Source organism: Belonocnema kinseyi, chromosome 1 (genome assembly GCF_010883055.1).
Source record: "Belonocnema kinseyi isolate 2016_QV_RU_SX_M_011 chromosome 1, B_treatae_v1, whole genome shotgun sequence".
Lineage (NCBI taxonomy): Eukaryota > Metazoa > Arthropoda > Insecta > Hymenoptera > Cynipidae > Belonocnema > Belonocnema kinseyi.
Window position 1 is genome coordinate 113,372,377 of NC_046657.1, and position 19,854 is coordinate 113,392,230.

General features: G+C 29.0%; 1 protein-coding gene across 1 annotated transcript in view; it reads right to left on the minus strand.

The window, feature by feature from the left end:
* Positions 1-1,523: 1,523 nt before the first annotated feature.
* The window catches only part of LOC117174697 (putative ankyrin repeat protein RF_0381), a 27,958-nt gene continuing 9,627 nt past the window's right edge, over positions 1,524-19,854 (minus strand). The window contains exon 2 of the mRNA XM_033364008.1: positions 1,524-3,878. Within this exon, the coding sequence (XP_033219899.1) occupies positions 2,004-3,875 (1,872 nt within the window). The 5' untranslated portion in view covers positions 3,876-3,878 and the 3' untranslated portion in view covers positions 1,524-2,003. The remainder of the gene's footprint in view (positions 3,879-19,854) is intronic.

Below are 19,854 nucleotides of genomic sequence, written 5' to 3' on the forward strand. Positions count from 1 at the left end.
ATTTGTTATAAATTTATATTCTTCTTTAAAAAAATAATCAAACTTTTTTTGAATAACTTACAGAAAAATCAATATAAAAAAATGTATTATGTATGTGTTAAAAATACTTATTTTCTCAAATCCAACAATATAAGACGAAATGTATTATATTGAAAGAAATGTGAATCCACACAAATTTAATTACTGTTAAATATCAATAGATTTCAATTATTTTGATAAATTTCCCTAAATGGTTTCCCTTTTTAATATTTAAGGATTGATTCAATTTAAGAATTAGAATCGCAAAAATGAAAAAAATGCTATAATCGCCGTTGATATTATTAAAAGTTAAATAAATTTGGTTATTAATCAATTATAAACCTTTACAAAAATTGTTTTATTTGAAATGATGATCATGCAGTTTTTACAAAAACATTTTTATTTTTCCTAAAAAAATACAAGAAGTATTCAATATTTTTTTATCACAAATTTGTTTAATTCAACTTTTAGAAGAAAAAAATATAAGAAGAAATATATTAAAAGTAAAACTGAAAAATATACTGCCATTTCTACATATTTTGTAAAAAAAATCATATAGGAATATAGTGCGACAGAACTTCTCCCGTCCCTTTTCCAGTTCTAAAAATTAACATTTCAAATACCAATTAAAAATATATATATTTCTAATTTATTAATTAATATTGTATGATTTTCTTTGAGAATAAAAAATTTTCTGTCTAAATAATTATTTATAATTGATACAAATCGAGAATGTTTTATATTATTCTAAATGTATATTTACATTTTTTTGTAAATAATCTTGAATGTTATTTGTAGATATCTTTATATTATAAATTTGTATTATTTTAAAGAAAACACTGCATCAGATGATGAAGTTTTTGAGGTATTCGAAAATTTTTAATACAATAAATTTTAAATTAAAAAAAAGTTCCGTTTTTTTATAGGATATACCCAAAATTAATATTTTAATATAATTTTGTTTCAGATTTTAACAGTCACTTAAAAAAATTATTGATTATATGTTTTATTCAATTTTCAAATCTGAAAGAACAGGTTGAAAACTACATTAATACAAATTTTTATATAGAAAGTCTTATGCATTTTTTATTAATAGTATATACTGATAAATTACATCATTAAATTTAATAATATTATCATACATATCAGAATGTGAATTCAAAACATGACAGAAATATATGATACGCCTTTAATTTAATGATACTATCACTAGAATACGTAGAAAATAGTTTACAAATAATTTAGGCTAGAGTTAAACTCTATAATAATTATATTATAATTCAGAATACTTTTTCTCATCAAGTACCGATTATCTTATTCTATACAATATTATAAGTATTAAACCACTAATTAAGATTGATGATTCTTACTTTTTAAAATTTTCGAAAGAATAAATACATAATTAAGCAGATTTATGTAATCTCAAACTTTAGAAAGTAAGAAATTCATTTATTTATATTAAATGTACATTCTTTAATCTATAATTTTAATATTGTTCCAGTAAATGATCATCCATTCTACCACACGTTTTTCGATTAAAATGGCAGAAATTCAACGTATCTAAATTAATTAAATACATCAATTTCTTTTTCAAAAATTCGATCAAATAAAAAAATATGTTCCGTAAAAACCTAATACAATATTTCGTTATTATGTAACATATTTTCTCCCTGAATCCCATTTATGAAAAAGAAAATTATTGCATATACTTAAATATGTACTTCAGAAAATAAACACAAAAATACCACACTTTAATAATAATTTACAACAAATATAATGCAAATTCTGTCGCACTCGCGGCATATGAATTTAAAATAAATATATTTATAGCGGAAACGTTTTTTCAACCGGTTATGCACGCCTATAGTTATATTAAAAGTTTCTTATAAAATTTGTACCAAATGGAAATATTAGAAGCACATCCCATTATAATCTTTATACTCTTATTCTGTTGTATTTTTATATGAAAATTTCATTAAAACTAACTAATTACAATTTGGTTTTATTCTTAGATTCATTGTATTCACCGTAAATTTCAAATACTGAACATAAAAAGCTTTCTCAAAATTCTTCAAATCCTTTAAACTTAAACTATTGAAAATCATATCATTGACAAAGTAAGGTAACTGCCGCTTTATAAGTTTTTTCAAAAGGAGAGAATCTCTTTCGATCAAATCTCTTCTCGTCTTTCCCTCCTCGACACAATCTTTGAGCAAACTAGCATAAACAGGAAACTTTTCTTTATACTCTCCCGACGCAATCACATCCATAACATCCTCATTTCTCACAAACAAAGTCAACTTCTGAGCATCAACTTTCAACAGATCAAAGTAGCAAATAGAACTCGAACCACAAATCCTCTCCTTTTGCATAAGATCTAACTCTTTCTCGCATTTTTTATAATACTCATGAACTAAAGGCTGAGTTTCGATCATATTCATAGAGACATCTTTCGCGCCTTTGCTTATACTCAGAGCAGTGTGCGCACACAAACATTCCACAGCGGTTATCTTCCGATTAATTTTCGAGCCCCGATACTTAATTAAAACGCGATCAAGAGCAGTCAATTCATTTTTAGTACGAGCATTGACATTAGCTTTCAATTTCAGCAGACGCTTTATCACTTCAACATCATTTAAGCCAGAAGCAACGTGAAGAGCCGTGTTTCCATTATTATCAGCGGCATCAATATCAGCCCCGTATTCCACCAAAAGTTCGGCCACATCCATCGAAATCCCCTTCGCACTTGACTTTGCCCCGTAAATTAAAGGAGTTTCATTTCGACAATCCCTAACGTTCGGATCGAGGCCTTTATCCAAAAAGAGTTTCATGATACCGAGATGATTTATGCCTACAATGTAATGAAGAGTATTTCGCTTTTGATGGAACTTCATTTGAAAGTTTGCCCCTTCCTGCAATAGAACCTCGACCATTTTTTCATATTTGTTGTCCACCGCTGTGAGTAGCGGAGTTTTTTTCGTTGAATTTAGAGCATGAATATTAGCGCCCTGTTGAATGAGAAATTTGACAATCTTAGTCTTGTGAACATGATGAGATTTGTCATTAGATTTGGAGGAGTAAAATGTGTCGCAAGCTACGTGAAGAGGTGAACCGTGAGGAGATGTTGCATTTACGTCTGCACCTTTCTTTACAAGTGTTTCCACAATTTCAAACTTTCCTTTAGAAACTGCTAGATGAAGAGGAGTAAACCCTGTGATTTTATCTATCGAATTCTGCTGTCCTTGGTCAATTTGGATTCTGAGATTAGAATCAGCGCCATGATCAATGAGAGATTTTATCATTTCGCAGGTCCCATGGATGGTAACAACATGCAAAAGTGTCGTTCCTTTCGAGTTGAATGCATTTAGATTAAATTTGCTGTTATTTAAAATCAAATCAAAACCCTCATTGTCACCGTGCCACGCGGCAAAATGAAGAAGTGTCGAGTAATTTGAATTGACAATGTTTAAATCTTTCCCTTGATCCAAGAAAAATTTGATCAAGTATCTGCATCTTTTGATACTGTCAACTTGGTTACTTTTTAAAAGTCTGTCCTCTTCGGGTAGAAACGCTTCGACTGCGTCCAAATTTCCTGACAGGAAGGCTTCTTGGAGTGGACTCGTGCCATCTTTGCTGCATATGTTTATATCGGCTCCATGCTCTATTAATAACTGAGTCGTTTTGAAAGCATGTTTACTTTTTCCAGAACGAAAAATTGCGGCACTCAGTTCCTTGTGAAGCTGAGTTTGACCTCTTCTATCTTGGATGTTGATATTTACCCCAAAATCAAGCAAGGACAGCCTTTGACGTGTGTAGGAATCATGGGACTCTGATTGGGATTTCTTCAATATCTCCATTCTCTGCAACGAGATGACATTTTTTTCAATACAGGAAAATACTTTTGGTTTTAGAAGTACTCTATATATCCCCGGGCCTGACTATTTTTTTTAAATCTTGAAAATAACAAGTTTTTTTAGATCTACATAAAGCCCTGATAGAAATTCATCATCTACTCCGATGACAATTGAGGAGTTCTGGACAAGAAGGTGACAGGCGCTCGAGAACGAGTAAAAGTATTGTCCAGGCTGTGACGTCAGGTATCAAAAGTGAAATTCGAAATTTGAAAAAACCAAAAATATAGTTAGATAGCTCTTGAAAAACGAACCTGAGTCTCCATTTACAGTTTTTATCTCGGGCAGCAAATTTTCCAGTAAATAAATAAAAACGGACTTTTTTAAATTGAAAAAAACCATATTTTTTCACGTTCAGCTCGCCGTAAGTAATTCGTTTATCAACTAATTAACAAATTTCTTTTTGAGTTTTATTCGTGACACTCTAGCGGAGGCTACAGTGTCCAAAAAGGATCGAAAGTTAGTTTCTAATGTTTTTTTTTAATCCAAACGAAAATCCACGTTTTTAGACTTTTACATTAAAAAAGTGAGCGAGGAAGTTTGAGCTACGACAAACTTCAAGCGAACCATTTTTCCGCCAATGTATTGGCCAACTTTTTGTAAAATCTCAATTCGATTTGATTTTTAGTTCCGTAATTACAGCGGGTTTATTACGAGCTCGCGACGCGACACCACAGGATTTTTCAGGGGACGCCGCCTGAAACCTGAAACATCCTCCTTGCCCATCCTTTGTTTTGTCCACTCGCTCGCACTATTCAGCGTTCCGGCGGCGTCCCCTGAAAAATCCTGTAGTGTCGCGTCGCGAGCTCGTAATAAACTCGCTGTAATTGTGGAACTAAAAATCCAATCGAATTCAGATTTTTCAAAACGTTGGCCAATACATTGGCGGAAAAATCGTTCGCTTGAAGTTTGTCATAGTTCAAACTTCCTCGCTCACTTTTTTAATGTGAAACTCTAAAAACGTGGTTTTTGATTTGGATTTAAAAAAAACATTAGAAACTAACTTTCGACCCTTTTTGGACACTGTAGCCTCCGCTAGAGTGTCGCGAATAAAACTCAAAAAGAAATTGGTTAATTAGTTGATAAACGAATTACATACGGCGAGTTGAATGTGAAAAAACATGGTTTTTTCAATTTAAAAAAGTCAGTTTTTATTTATTTACTGGAAAATTTGCAGCCCCAGAGAAAAACTGTAAATGGAGACTCGGATTCATTTTTCAAGAGCTATCTAACTATATTTTTGGTTTTTTCAAATTTCGAATTTCACTTTTGATACCTGACGTCACAGCCTGGACAATTATTTTACTCTTTCTCGAGCGCCTGTCGCCTTGTTGTCCAGAACTCCTCAATTCGAGCGACGCATGCCACCCGCATGGTGTGATTCTCATGCAATGCGTGCGAGAACGCGTACATCTCGTCAGCATTGAATGATTGTCACTTAGCTGCAAGCATTATGAATCGCATTTTGGCATCACGGAACATAGACACATGCTGCGAGCTTTGCGAGTCGCATTTGGTCACCATGAAGATGCATGAGAAATTAATTATTTGCCAAATGATTCTTTTTCATAAATACTACTATTTATCAAACTTGAGTGATTTAAACTTTCATACGAATTTATGAATTTATGAATTTATAAATTTAAAAAAAATGGTTGAAAAATGTCTTGATGAATTGAACTTATTCATTCGCTTGTTTACAAATGACAAACATTATAAATTAAATTTTTTTAAACGATTTTAGTCCTCAATAAATTTCAAGTGATATTAATTTTTCTTCGCACCTTAATTTGTAATTTGATTGATTGAAGACTGACCGAATAATATTGCAAATTATATGCAGTTAAACATTTAGGTTTACATACACTTTAATATCCACGTGGCGACCTGCGCTGACCGGTGTCGACTGTTTTTTACGACAAACACGTGATAATTTGTTAATTAAAAACTTATAGAGTTATGGAGTTTGTAGTGGTGTAATTAACCTCAAATTTTATTCTTACATCATTCCTATTCGAATGTCGCAAAATTAATGTCACTTATTTCTTACTTCAAAGATATATTTCAATGATTAGAATATTCTGGTATTTATTTTAAATTATGGCAATGAAAAAAAAAGAAAAACATATAATTTTTTCCCGCTAAGCATTCGCAAGGCATATGGAAATTTTGAATCTTTTTGGAGTAGAAAACATCGTAGATAGCGTTTAATAGTGTCAAGATCGCGTCAAGTATTCACAGTAAAAACTATAGTGGAAAATGTAATTAAAACCCTATAATTAAACAAATTAACGAAAAGATGTAAATGATTATAACGAAAGATGAGCACAAGGTAAGATACTAAAATAAATGGGAAATATAGATGAACATAACCTCTTATGTGTCAGTTTTAGACGCTTTTCTATGAACATAAAAAAATGTGATTTTTAAAGTCCACGTTCTAAATATAAAACAAGAATTCTTTGGATAAATAAAATTTTTTGGTATTAATTTAGCCCAGATTTCGCTAATAATACCGAACTTTCGGAATGAATAGTTAAAAAGAATTAAAAGGGTTCACTTTGAAGGTTTGTTGAAAAAGGACATTTTCTTACGACCGATAAAGTGGGCTTTTTTACTTTGGAAGTATAAGAATATTATATAATTAATTATTTTTAGAGCAAAAACAATTACGATATGCGGGCAATATGCAACTCAACTGATGACACATGTCTGCGCAGGTGGGAGCATTCTGTGCGCGTTGATCGGCACGACGTACATGCATAATGCATCGCATATTGCTCACATTTTATTATCTGGATATTACTAGAGAGCGGACTAGATAGGACATGAAGTTCGTTATGAATCGAATAAATTGAAATTTACAAAAGCAAATTCACGATGTCTAAAGTTTGTGCGTGTTTAAGACAGTGTGAAGTTGATTTTCTGAATTCAAATTTTTCTGCCCGCTTATTCTCGTCCCTTCTTCACCAATCTAGAGTTCCTCTAGGGAGAGTTTTGTCACGTTACCCCTCCACTAGCTGACGTGAAACCGGAATCGGAAATGCGTAGTGAAGCCCGAAACGTTTGAAGTATTCTTAAGAAGAGGTAATATGTAATAATATATTTTCGTAAAGTGTTTGTTGGGAAAATTAGATTTTTTAATAAAAAACAATGGTGTCGTGTTGCATTCTTTCATTGCCGTAATAATTCCGGCCACGATTTTTACTTAAGACAAATTCCAAAAGATCCTGAGCTTAGTCAATTATGGATAGAGAATTTTAATCGAGACGATTGGATGCCTCACTCGAAATTTGCTGTTTGTCAGGTAAGATTTGAAATTTCAATAAATAATGTAATAAAAGTCGTAAATGTACCTTATTTGTTAATAATAGCAGCATTGCAGGTGTATTTTGACTGTAACATGTAGGAAATTATAAATTGTCTTTACCTGGTTTGAAAAATATTATTTTAATGTACTCTTTAGTTTGGTCTTCTCTAGGATTGAATTAATTCAATTTACTTTTATTTTAAATATTTTAATCAAAGGTGTTGAAAAAAGTCCGTAACCTCAGATTTCCACTTCGTTACTTTACTTCATGAACAATACAATTATACATTTTTTCCCAGTGTGTTGCCTCAGTTTATTATATTTTTTTACGGGGATTCGAAAATTTGTAGTATCAGATTGAATTTTTCAAATTTGTTCATTAATATTTAAAAAATTCATGTAATTAAAAAATTACTTTTTACTTTGAAATAATATTCAATAATAAAATCTGAATTAATATTATTGTTATTGTTAAACTACGTACTGCCTATTAGATATGACAGTATTTATCCAACAGCCTTAAATAATAGTATTTAAAAACAAAGTGAACGCAAAAAAAAATATTCTTCACTTTTCAAACATTTTTAATTTTTGAACCTACATTATTATCATTTTTATTATATTTATTTACTATTCAATGAGTGTCTGAACATTAAATTTTCGCGCCAATTTCAAAACATCAGATTTAATTTCCGCGACACCATTCAGAAGCGGTGACACAACTCTCCCCAGAGGAACTCTACTACTGAGCCAACAATAAATATCGTTGAGTATCTTATAAATTCCAACATAAATCATAAAAGCAAAAATTGTATGAATTTATTAGCACAACTTATTTATGCTCTGACAAGTTGTACATTTAGTAAAAAGTAATAAAAAATACTACTCAAAATCTGTGAATGGACCACTGCACAATTCGCCATTTTTTTGTATTTCAAAACTTTCCGCATAACATTTATAGCTTTGTATTAATGAAGTTTTCTATAATAATAGAAAAAGTCAAGCTTTTGCACATTTTTAATACGTTTAAAATAAAATTTATAACTTTTTTTAGCAATTATATTCAATAAGTTATGAATATTTTAACATTCCGCATTTGGACAAATTCTTGACGAAGTTGCCCAAACCAGAACGAACTGTCGCTGACTGTCCCAGTCTCGCCGTGTTTTTAATTAAACTTCGCAGTATTGTATCAGTGAAATATTCAAAATATTGTTTGTAAGCTCCACGCTTGCCATGCAATTGATTATTTATTCTAAAAAAGTTGTTCAAAGTACTTTATTGCAACTTCCAATTCTAACTTCAAATTTTGCCAACTGTTTAGGTACCCAATAAGAAGAGAAGAATTCAGAAAAAATCAGAATCTGAATTCCCATTAGTACGCAAATTTTCCTTTATCGAAATTTCCACCAATGAGTAGAAAAAAATTCAAAATCTATTCTTTTTAATCGACCTACAAAAATGCAATAGAAGCGTATTGAGGGGAACTAAAAAATGAAGCAATTCAAAAGTAATTATAGAAAGAAACTTTGAAAACGCAAAACCTAGTTGTTTTAATCGATTCAAAAAATTTCAGTTGCAAGTATAAAATAATTATGTTAATAGAAATCATTTGTAGTATCATCAAAGAATATTTGTATAATTCAGTTTAAAAATATATAATTATAAAATGAATTTATTATTTATTATATTATTGAATCTATAAATTGTTTAAATGATATAAAATATTATAATTAAAATTATTCCACCGTGATGGCAGACAAAAAATTGAAATTTCCAAACTTATATTCCACAAAAACGAATAGAAACTATGCACGTGCACTAGAGTGGTCCAAAAATGCATGGCAAAATTTTTTTGCATGCTAGAGAGCAACGATCCCCCCCCCCCCCATTTTGTTCCAAATCCAAAAAACAAAATTCCCTAATTTTTTATTTTTCTATTTTTTTATTTTAATAAGTGCCGGTTTCGATTTGAAGTTTCCCATCTAAAATGCATGGGGAAAAATCACTTTTCTGAGTTTTTAGAATAATTTTTTATGTTTGGAAAAATGTGACGGGAAAGTATGGTGGCCTGTAGAGGATTATCCAACGAAGAATTTAATCTATCATACATATGAGTTTGACACCCCTGACACACCCCCACGAGTACCTGAAAACTACTTTTAAGGGCATGTGACACAGCTAAATTCCTCTATTACCGACCTAACTTTTTCAGTTCAATGAATGTTTTTTTGAACCTAAGAACTTTTTTTGTAAATAAAATATCGAGCTGAAACTTTGAAAAATGTATTAGAGTAAAATAAAGTACGTTTAGGTACTGCATTTTGTTAGGAACTTCACTGAAAATTATTTCATCTTTTTTCTGAACCTCGACATTTTTTGAACATTCGAACTTTTTTTGTACATAAAATATCGGTCTCAAACTTTGAGAAATGCAAGAGCCGAAAGAAAACTACGTTTAAGTACAAAGCTTAATAATAAAAGATGTAAAGAAAAAATTTCAACTATCAATTCTATCGGCATCAGCCGGTAACGTTGTACAGGAAAATACGAAACCTCTAGAGCCTCGTCTAGTGGCCGCCAGGGTTCGTATGTTCGTGTACAACGTTACCGGCTGATGCCGACGGAATTGATAGTTGAAATTTTTTTTTTACATCTTTTATTATTAAGATTTGTACTTAAACGTATTTTTCTTTCGGCTCTTGCATTTCTCAAAGTTTGAGACCGATATTTAATGTATAAAAAAAGTTCGAACGTTCAAAAAATGTCGAGGTTCAGAAAAAAGATAAAATAATTTTCAGTGAAGTTCCTACCAAAATGCAGTACCTAAACGTACTTTATTGTACTCTAATACATTTTCCAACGTTTCAGCTCGATATTTTATTTACAAAAAAAGTTCTTAGGTTCAAAAAAACATTCAGTGAACTGATAAAGTGAGGTCGGTAATATAGGTATTTAGCTGTGTCACATGCCCTTAAACAAAAAATGCAATTTCTTCATGAAGTCGACCTTTTCAACAATGTATTCTCGTCTTTTTTTATTTAAAATTATTAATATAGGTCTAGCGGAATATTTATCATCAGTGTTTAATTAAGGTTTAATTATTTAAATAAATGGAATTTGTTTAAATAATTATTTTTCCGGAAATTCGTTTCCCCCCCTAAAATATATTACTATTAGTCTAGTGGAATATTTTTTAAGATTCGTTTATTAATTGTTTATTATTTAAACAAATGGAATTTGTTTAAACCATTTTTTTCGAAAATTCTTTTTTCCTTAAAAATTATTACTATTGGGCTAGTGGAATATTTATTAACATCAGTTCCTTAATTTTTAATTGTTTGAACAAATAGAATTTGTTTAAATATTTTTTAAATAAATATTAGTAATATTTCTTCAGTGGAATATTGATCAACATTGTTTGATTAACTTTATTTTTTTTTAATTTGTAAATAAAAATTATTACTTAAATATAATAGATAAATTAATTATCAATCAGTAATTAATTATTACCGGTAAATATTCCACTAGACCCGCACAGTAATCATTTTTATTTTTAAAAAATTCGAAACCAAATTATTTAAACCAATTTCATTTGTTAAAATAATTGAAAACGATTGAACTAATGTTAACGAATATTTCACTAGACCAACAGTGATAATTTTTATGGAAAAAAACGAATTTTCAAACCAAAATTATTCAGAAAAATTACATTTGTTTAAACAATTACAAATTAATAAACTAATGTTATTCAATATTCCACTAGACTAATAGTAATAATTTTAAGGGGGCGGACATATTTTCGAAAGAAATTTTAACACATTTCATTTGTTTAAATAATTATTAATTCATTAACCAATGATAATAAATATGCCACTAGACCAATAGTAATAATTTCGAGTAAAAAAAACGATAATATAGTTCTCAAAAGGTCGATTTCATTAAGAATTGACCGTTTTTGTGTTAAGGGTAGTTTTCAGGTACTCGTGAGGGTGTGTTAGAGGTGTCAACCCCATATGTCTGATACATAAAATTCTTCGTTGGATGATTCTCAACAGGCCCCCATACTTTCCCTTTACATTTTTTTAAACCCTTAAAAATTATTCCCAAAACTCAAAAAAGTGATTTTTCCCCATGCATTTTACATGGGAAACTTCAACTCAAACCCGGCACCTGTTAAAATCGAAAAATAAAAAAAAAATAAAAAAAAATAAAAATTAGGAAATTTATTTTTTCGGATTTGAAATGAAACTGGGGGGATCGTTGCTCTTTAAAGAAAAAAGCGTTTTTGAGCCACCCTAATGTGCACATAGTTTGTGGAAAGATTAGAAGGAATTAAAAAAATCAAAAAGAGAGCTTGTAAGTATGGAATTTATATTAAACCATGAGAGGTGTGTATACTGGTCGGATTAAGAGGAACTAAAAAATGGATAATACAATGTCAATCGTTGAGGAAATAGAAAATAATTGATTTTTGAGATAAACCTATTCTTTCGTTGGGCACTTCTCCGGTGGAAAATTAGCACATTAAAAAAAAAAATAATGCTTAATCTTTCGTTTAAATCTAAAAATATTAATTTTTCTCTATTCTTCTCTTCTTACCGGGTAGGCAAGTAATTTAATAGTAACTCATCAATTTAATGTTTCAATAAAAAATAGTAAGTATGCCTTAAAATTTAATATTATAGATTAATATTCACGATTTACTTGAAAATGCAACTGTTTGGTTATAAACGAAATTTTCTGTAGCAAATTTAAATTTTTGAGTTTAAAGTATAACTTTTTGGAAGAAAAACAGTTTTAAACAAAATTTAATTCAATTGCTTTCAATTTCTAATTAAAATATTCTTTGGATGAAATATAAACTATGATATTTCTTGATAAGAATCATCCACCTTTTTGGATAACCTAATACTTCAAATTTCTAACAAATTTTCGAAATTAAAAATAAAAAAACCTATTTTTCTACCAAAAAGATGAACTCTTATCCAAAAATATACTAGTTGATATTTCAACACAAAAATATTTTAATTGTTAATAAAAAATAGTTGAATTAATTAAAAAACAAACCAATTTTAAACCAAATAGTACTACTTGTGATAAAAAAGGTAAAATTTCTACCTAAAAAAAAAAATATTTCAACCAAATAGTTAAATTTTCTACCAAAATAATATAATTCTCAAACCCAACAAATATGAATTTCCAATAAAAAATTTCATTTTCAACCAAATACATTAATTTTTACAAAATAATTGAATTTTCAAGCCAAAAACAAGAGTTTTCAACCAAACAATTATATTTCTTATTCTGAAATATAAATTTCCAACAAAAAAGTTAAATGCCATAGTAATAGTTGATATTTCAACCAAAAAAGATTTTAATTGCAAATTGGAATCAGTAGAATTAATTTAAAAAAAACAACAACGAATTTGCAATCAAACTGTTGAAGCCTCACCCTAAACAGATTAATTTTCAATCAATGAGTTGCATTTTTGTTCATGAAAGATGAAATTTATGATTAAAAAGATACATTTTCGAACCAAAAAGACGAATTTTCAACAAAATAGATGAAATATTAACCAAAAAAATCAGGAATGGAAAAAAAAAGAAAGGCAAGACCAAGAAGAATGAATTTCCATGACAAAAGACGAGTTTTCTTCAAATCAGTTATATTTTTAACTGAAAAATATAAAATTTCAACAGAAAAGTTAATTTATAACCAAACAGTTGAATTTTCAAGTATATCGATAATATAAATCTTATTAATATTAATAATATTTAATATTAATCTATAATATTAAATTTTAATGCATACTTACTAATTTTTATTGAAAAAAAATTTATGAATTACTATTAAATAATTAAATTACTAACCCTTCTAAGCCTTTGTCAAAATTTGTTGTTATAATTGGACGTTGCAATAAAGTACTTTGAACAACTTTTTTAGAATAAATAATCAATTAAACGGCAATTATGGACCGTATAAACAATATTTTTAATATCAATTAATTAAATTTAATAATATCTTAAATTATTTTTTTAGGCAAAATGTTAGCATATTGATGTGAATTTTATAAAAGAATAAAGAAAAATGAATTCTTATGATTTATAGCAATCGATTATTGCTTTTGAATGTATTCTATATTTTTAAGTAAAGTGTACCCTTTTGTTTGGAAAAAACTCACTGGATTTCTCTTATCCCAGTATTGGCTTTTATTTTGTGCCACTTAAGAATACACACCAAAATTCTTGTCCCACTGATGCGCGATCTGACTAGCTTAAAAAATATCTATTTATATTAATTAACTTATAAAATTAAAAATGTATGTTTTGTTTTATTCTATCAAATTATGTACTAGCCACTTATTATAACGGTTTTGGTACCAAAAATTATAATTCGTCTCTTTCAAATTGACTTATTCTCGATTTGTCAATATGATTCTCTAATATAGTCCCTTTTTATTCGATCCAGATTTGTAAGAAAACGTTTGATCGTGATGACATTCTCGTTTTTTTCACCAGATTTTGTTTAGAATGAAAATTTTGATTACCAAATTAAACACGAAAAATTGAATGATAGAGTTTTTCATATTATTCATATATTTTCATTACTATAAGCCCATTAAAAACACTGACGAGATTTATGAATAATAAAAAAATTGTTAAAGGAATTTTGAAAGATTTAAATAGCATACAAAATTATTTCAAGACTCCTGGGAAAATTGGAAAAATTTTTCATTGTGAAAAATTAACTTGAAGAGAATACTTAGATTTATAAAAATTTGTATTAAAAATGAGATTTCTGAAGAATTTGAACAAAGAATTTACAAGTCTTTTAAGCATTTTGACATTTTTAGGAAAAAGTGTAATGTTTCTTTTTATCACAAATTATTTTTAAGTTTTTCAAATCATTTTCAATGATTTCATAAATTAATGAAAAAGTGTCTGGAAGACTGTAAGGCAAGTTCATAATGATTTTTTCTAAATTTACAAAACAGACTACCATTTTTTTAATTTTGCAGGATTAAAAAAAAATGTAGGACAAATTCGAGTAATTTAAAAAAAAATATTTTCAAGTTTTTTAAAGAGTCGAGAGAATAAACCAATTTTTTCAAATTCGTGATGAATTTTAAAATTATTTTTTATTTTTAAAAATGAATGTTAAAGGACTGTTGAAATTTTGTTTAGGCATTTCAAAAGATTTCCACGATTGTCGAAAAAAATATGAAAAGTACAAGGGCAATTTTTTAAAACTTTTTACGATTTTTAAAAATTTTAAGAAAAGTTCGAATCAATTTAGAAGATATTATTAGGACGTTTTGAAAAAAAATTGTAACCTAATTTATAATTTAAAAAGGGATACCATTTTTAAAACAAAATGTAGATTTTAAAAGATTTAGAAATAAATTTTTGAAGCTTTTGAAGGATATTGAAAGTTTTATAAATAATCAAACAAATTTCTTAAGATTCCAGGAAAAACTTCAAATGATATTTATTTAAAAAATGTAATTTTAAGATTTTAAAACAAAATTTCGAAGCTCTTTTACAATTTTAAAAGGTTTAAATAAGATAACAGACATTTCTTACGATGCGTGAGAAAATTTTAAATATTCTTTTTTTTTAATTAATTTTTAAAGAAAATTAAAAAAAAGTCAAAACATATCTAAAAATGTCCAAACAAAATCCGGAAGATTTTAAGAAAATTAAAAATGTTAGATTCATGGACATACCACTTTTTTACCACTTGCCTCAGTAAGGAATTAATTATTTACTTAATTAATTAATTATTTACGATATTATAGGTCGAATTTACTCGGAAGTTAGACATGAGACGATATGATTGGTATAAAAAATGATAGTACGAGAAGTTGGTTTTAGAATATGTTTTGAAATGAACGACACCGATTAAAATATTTGAAGTTCTCGTATCGAAATGTATCACTAAGTGTAGAATGACTGTGTTATTTAAATTTTGTTGTGTAAATTCTGTATTTTATTTTTAGCGACTTGTGCTAAAATTAGTTGCCAAAAGTCAACTTTCGTTGAAACCATTTCCCCAACGAGGAACGCAAACTTCTTCTAAATTTAAGGCAAATAAAAAAAGTAGCGTAAAGTAAAAATCAAACATTTTTAAACTTTCAAAATAGATACGAAAGATACAAACAACAAATTTTAACAAAAAAGTTTAAATGTCGTAAAAAGTTTCACAAAACATACCTCTTGATCTTTTGTGATATCTAGCACAGTTTACAAAATACATTAGAAAATTATGTTAAAAAAAATATCCTGCCTTAAAAATTCGATTAGACTACGTGAAGCCGATAGGTTACATTCCTGAAACAGAAGCCTTTAAAAATATTGCTAACAATAAAAAGGTGGATTGTTCAGAAAGTTTTTCATATTTTCAAAACTCGAAGAAAAAAAATATAGAAGATTTACTGCAATACTCCACCTTTTTATTTTTTACAATATTAATAAATTCTGAATTAGGTAAAAAGAATATAAAAATTAAAAAGAAAAATTTGTGACTTTTTGAAAAATGGTAAAGATTCAAATATCGGTAACTTCGTGTAAAATTTTTAAATCTCAAACAAGAAATATACGTGTCATCTCATTATCAGACGGAGGTATCATTTTATCTGTGAAAAAGTACAAAAAAGACCTTGACACTTTTCTCTATCGCGCTGTTTTAATAAATGTTTACTGAAATATGAATAAGAGGTCAAAATTAAGCGACAGGGTGTGATAACAGTGATCTTGCATTTTCAAAAGTAACCTGTGAAAAAAAAATAACTTTTAAAAACACAAGAACTCCGTTATATTGCAGCCAACCGGTTAATTGTATTTTCCCAAAATAATACAATTTTATATCGGGTTTGATAAGACATTTTGTTTCAAAGAATAATGAAAATTACCAAGTTTAGTCCATTTTGCGGGTCAGTAATTTCCCTCTACTTAAAATTTTTGGTCGCATTCGAGTGGAAAACGGGTAGTTACCCATTTGGTTTCTACCCATTTCTATTCGATTTGTAAGTGAATCTAAATATACATTTTTTGAATCTACCTGAAACTATTTGATCCATAACCGGGAAAATGTAGCAGAAAATAAGTTGTGCGAATATTCTATTTAATTCTATCCGGGTTTGATCCTCAAAACAACCCATAAATGAATAAGATTAATTCTTCAATTTTTCAAAGAAGGCCACTAAGAACAAAAACAGTCTGAAGGATCTACCTTTTCATCAATAATGCAAGATTTTTCTCAAAAGCATGATTCAAAGATAATAATTCCAGGTATCTAGAACGAAAAAAGGTCTCATTACCCTATTAAGTAGGCAATGTGAATTTGTTTGTTTGTTGCTAGAATGGTTTATTAGTAGACCCTCATTCAAATTCCAAGTTTTCTAAAAATGACACCTGTTCGTTCCGGAGTTATTTTTGAAAAAAGTTCCAAAAATCGTGTTTGCGTGTACTCACCCCATTCAATTTTAGAGCAAAATGTTCTCAAAAGGACCCGGATTTTTTTTTTAAAGAAGCGAAAAAAACCAATTTCATAAGTTTGTATCTGTGCTACAACACCTGATAAATTTAGAAGAATATATTTAAAACTTCAATTAAAGTAGACGCAATTTCAATAATTCTAAAAAAAATGCAATGACCTAGCCCCGATAGGTCATAAGTTATGGTCTCAGAAAGTTGAAAACTTGTTATACCTATATTTCAGGGCAAATTACTCGTGTTCAGTTTTTTCAAAATACTTCACTTATCGGTGAAGCTACGTAAGTGGTGAAACGAAAAAATTGGTAGGGCAGGAACTTGTGCGTCAATCTAAAATAATATATAAACTTCTAGTGTTCATAGATCAAGACTTATAACTCTTAAAAAAAAAGATGATTTTTTTGCTATTTTGAAATATTTTATCCAAATTTTTTTTTTAAATTGCTCGATTCGTACATATTCAGCAGAAAAACGTTAAGAAACCCAAATATAGAGGACTACTTTCTGCTTAAAATAAAAAAATAATCATTTGTTCAATAATTGTTTGAATAATACTCTTCACTCTATCTATTATATGCATATTTAATGTATTTACTTTGTGAAAATCACTTCTAGAATATATGCTTTTGAAATTAAATAAAAATTATATACAAATTAACTGGTTTTAGATTGTTTACTTACTATTTATTAAAAATGTTATTAAAGAGATTAATTTTATAAGATTTTATTATTTTATTTTAATAGTGCCAACAATTGATAAACTAATCATCGCACAGGAAACAATTATTGTTGATTTCGTGGAAAATAAAATAACATGTGAAAAAATTAATTACATAATCATGTAAGTGGTGGGGAAACTAATTAAATAATTGACAGCGTTATAAAACGTTATAAACGAATTCCCTTAATAAAATCTTTTGCAAATAACAAGTAATTGTGATTTTCACCGAGTAAATATGTTAAATATGCATACAATTGATAGAGTTAAGTGTATTATTTAAACACATGTGAAACAATTGATTGTTTTTTAACAAAAAGGAGAAAAAAGTTAACTTGTAATAAACTACAACTGCATGTATGCCACCGTATTTTTACGCAGAATTTAGTCCTCTATACTTTATATTTTAAACGTTTTTCTGTATGATATGTACGAAACAAGCAGTTTCAAAAAAACTATTTTGGCTACAAATACCCGTGTGGAAAAAGCCCCGCTGAGACCTCTTAGGATGAGGGCCCCCGGCAGGGGCCCGCATGGATATTCCACGCATGGAAATTCTACGAGGGCCCCCGTCGAGGGTCCAGCTCGGTTGCCCTCACGGATCAACGATTAAAATTTCAAAGTCAGAAGGATAAATATTTTACATCCTAAAAGAAGAAAAATGGTAATCGATTTAAATTATTTATTTATTATTTTATTGATATTCCTGTTGACAGTTCGTGTAATTTACATTTACATAAAGTCGTATAATAAAAAATATTTAGATAAACGGAGCTTAAAATTTTGTACTTTAACTTTTCTGAACTGTAGCTTATGAGGATGGCTTTTTCACTAAGTTTCAACTTATCGGTTTAGCGCAGTGGTGAGAACTCCCGACTTTTAGGCGATAGATTTAGGTATGTGTGTGTGTGTGTGTGTGTAGGTTCGATACCCCGTAGCGTTCTAAAATTTATATGCAATATAATGTTTAAAAATGTAATATATGTATGGTACTAGTTATCACTGACGCAGTACTGCGCCCATGGTGAATTTCCTATTGAGGTAGTACTGTGACATTAGCGATATCCAGTGCTGACCCAAAACTGACAGCCCAGTACAAAAAAGTGTCAGCCATGGGGGATCCATGAGGGAAGCCCATGTTGGGCCCCTATGGATTAGCATGCCGTTTCCATAAGGGACCACGCCTGGATTGCCCTCATGGTCTCCACAAGGCATGAGGGCAATCCATATGGACCCTGACAGGGGCCCCCTCCATTTTTCCACACGGGTATATAATAGCTCAAAATAGTAAAAAAATTAGGTTTTTTTTTGAAGAGTGATAACTCTTGATCTATGAAGAATAGAAGATTATATTTTTTTTTACAATTACGGACTATTTCCTGCCCTACAACTTTTTTTCTTGCACTCCTTACGTAGCTTCACGGAAAAGCGAAGTTTTGTCATTTCTAGAAAACTTGGAATTTTAATTAGGCCCCACTACCCGGCTGCCGCATAGGTTCCTAGTCCCCAAAAGAGAACGTGTTTTGAATATATTTAATTCCTTGTAATTGTACCGACAGATAACCTCACAGAGATGTCACCTTTTCTCCAAAAGTGTTCATATTTTGAGATTATTTAATTGCTTCTAATAAGTTTAAAAATATGTGTGATGAATTATTTTAATTCCTTCATGCGGAATATAAGTTTTGACAATTTAATTTTAATCAATTCAAATCCGCCTCTCTAGAGTTAAGATTATTTTAATTCACACATTTAAATAGATTTCTTTGATGCATTTTTTAAGATGTTTAAATAAATTAATAAAATGTAAATAAATATAAATTTGAATATTTTTCGAATTTATAAGTTATAGAAAGATTTAATAATAAAAAATAGGTTTCCCTTAGGGGATTTTTAGACGGAGGAAAAATCGCGTATTCATAGGAATACAAATTCTTCATTTTTCTGAATTCAACGCTTATTACTGGGTAACAAACGATTTTATCAACAACAACAAACCGCGCATTACCTACTTAATACGGTGTGAAAGAGTCGCATTCCAGGACTAATTAGGTATTTTCAACATGAAAATGCGAATCAAGGAACAAGTTTCAGTCCTTAACGACATGTGACACAGTCAAATACCTATATTACCGACCTCACATTATCAGTTCACTGAATAATTTTTTGAACCTAAGAACTTTTTTTGTAAATAAAATATCGAGCTGAAACTTTGGAAAATGTATTAGAGTACAATAAAGTACGTTTAGGTACTGCATTTTGGTAGGACTTTGAAAAACGCAAGAGCCGAAAAAAACTACGTTTAAGTACAAAGCTTAATAATAAAAGATGTAAAAAAAATATTTCAACTATCAATTCCATCGGCATCAGCCGGTAACGTTGTACACGAAAATACGAAC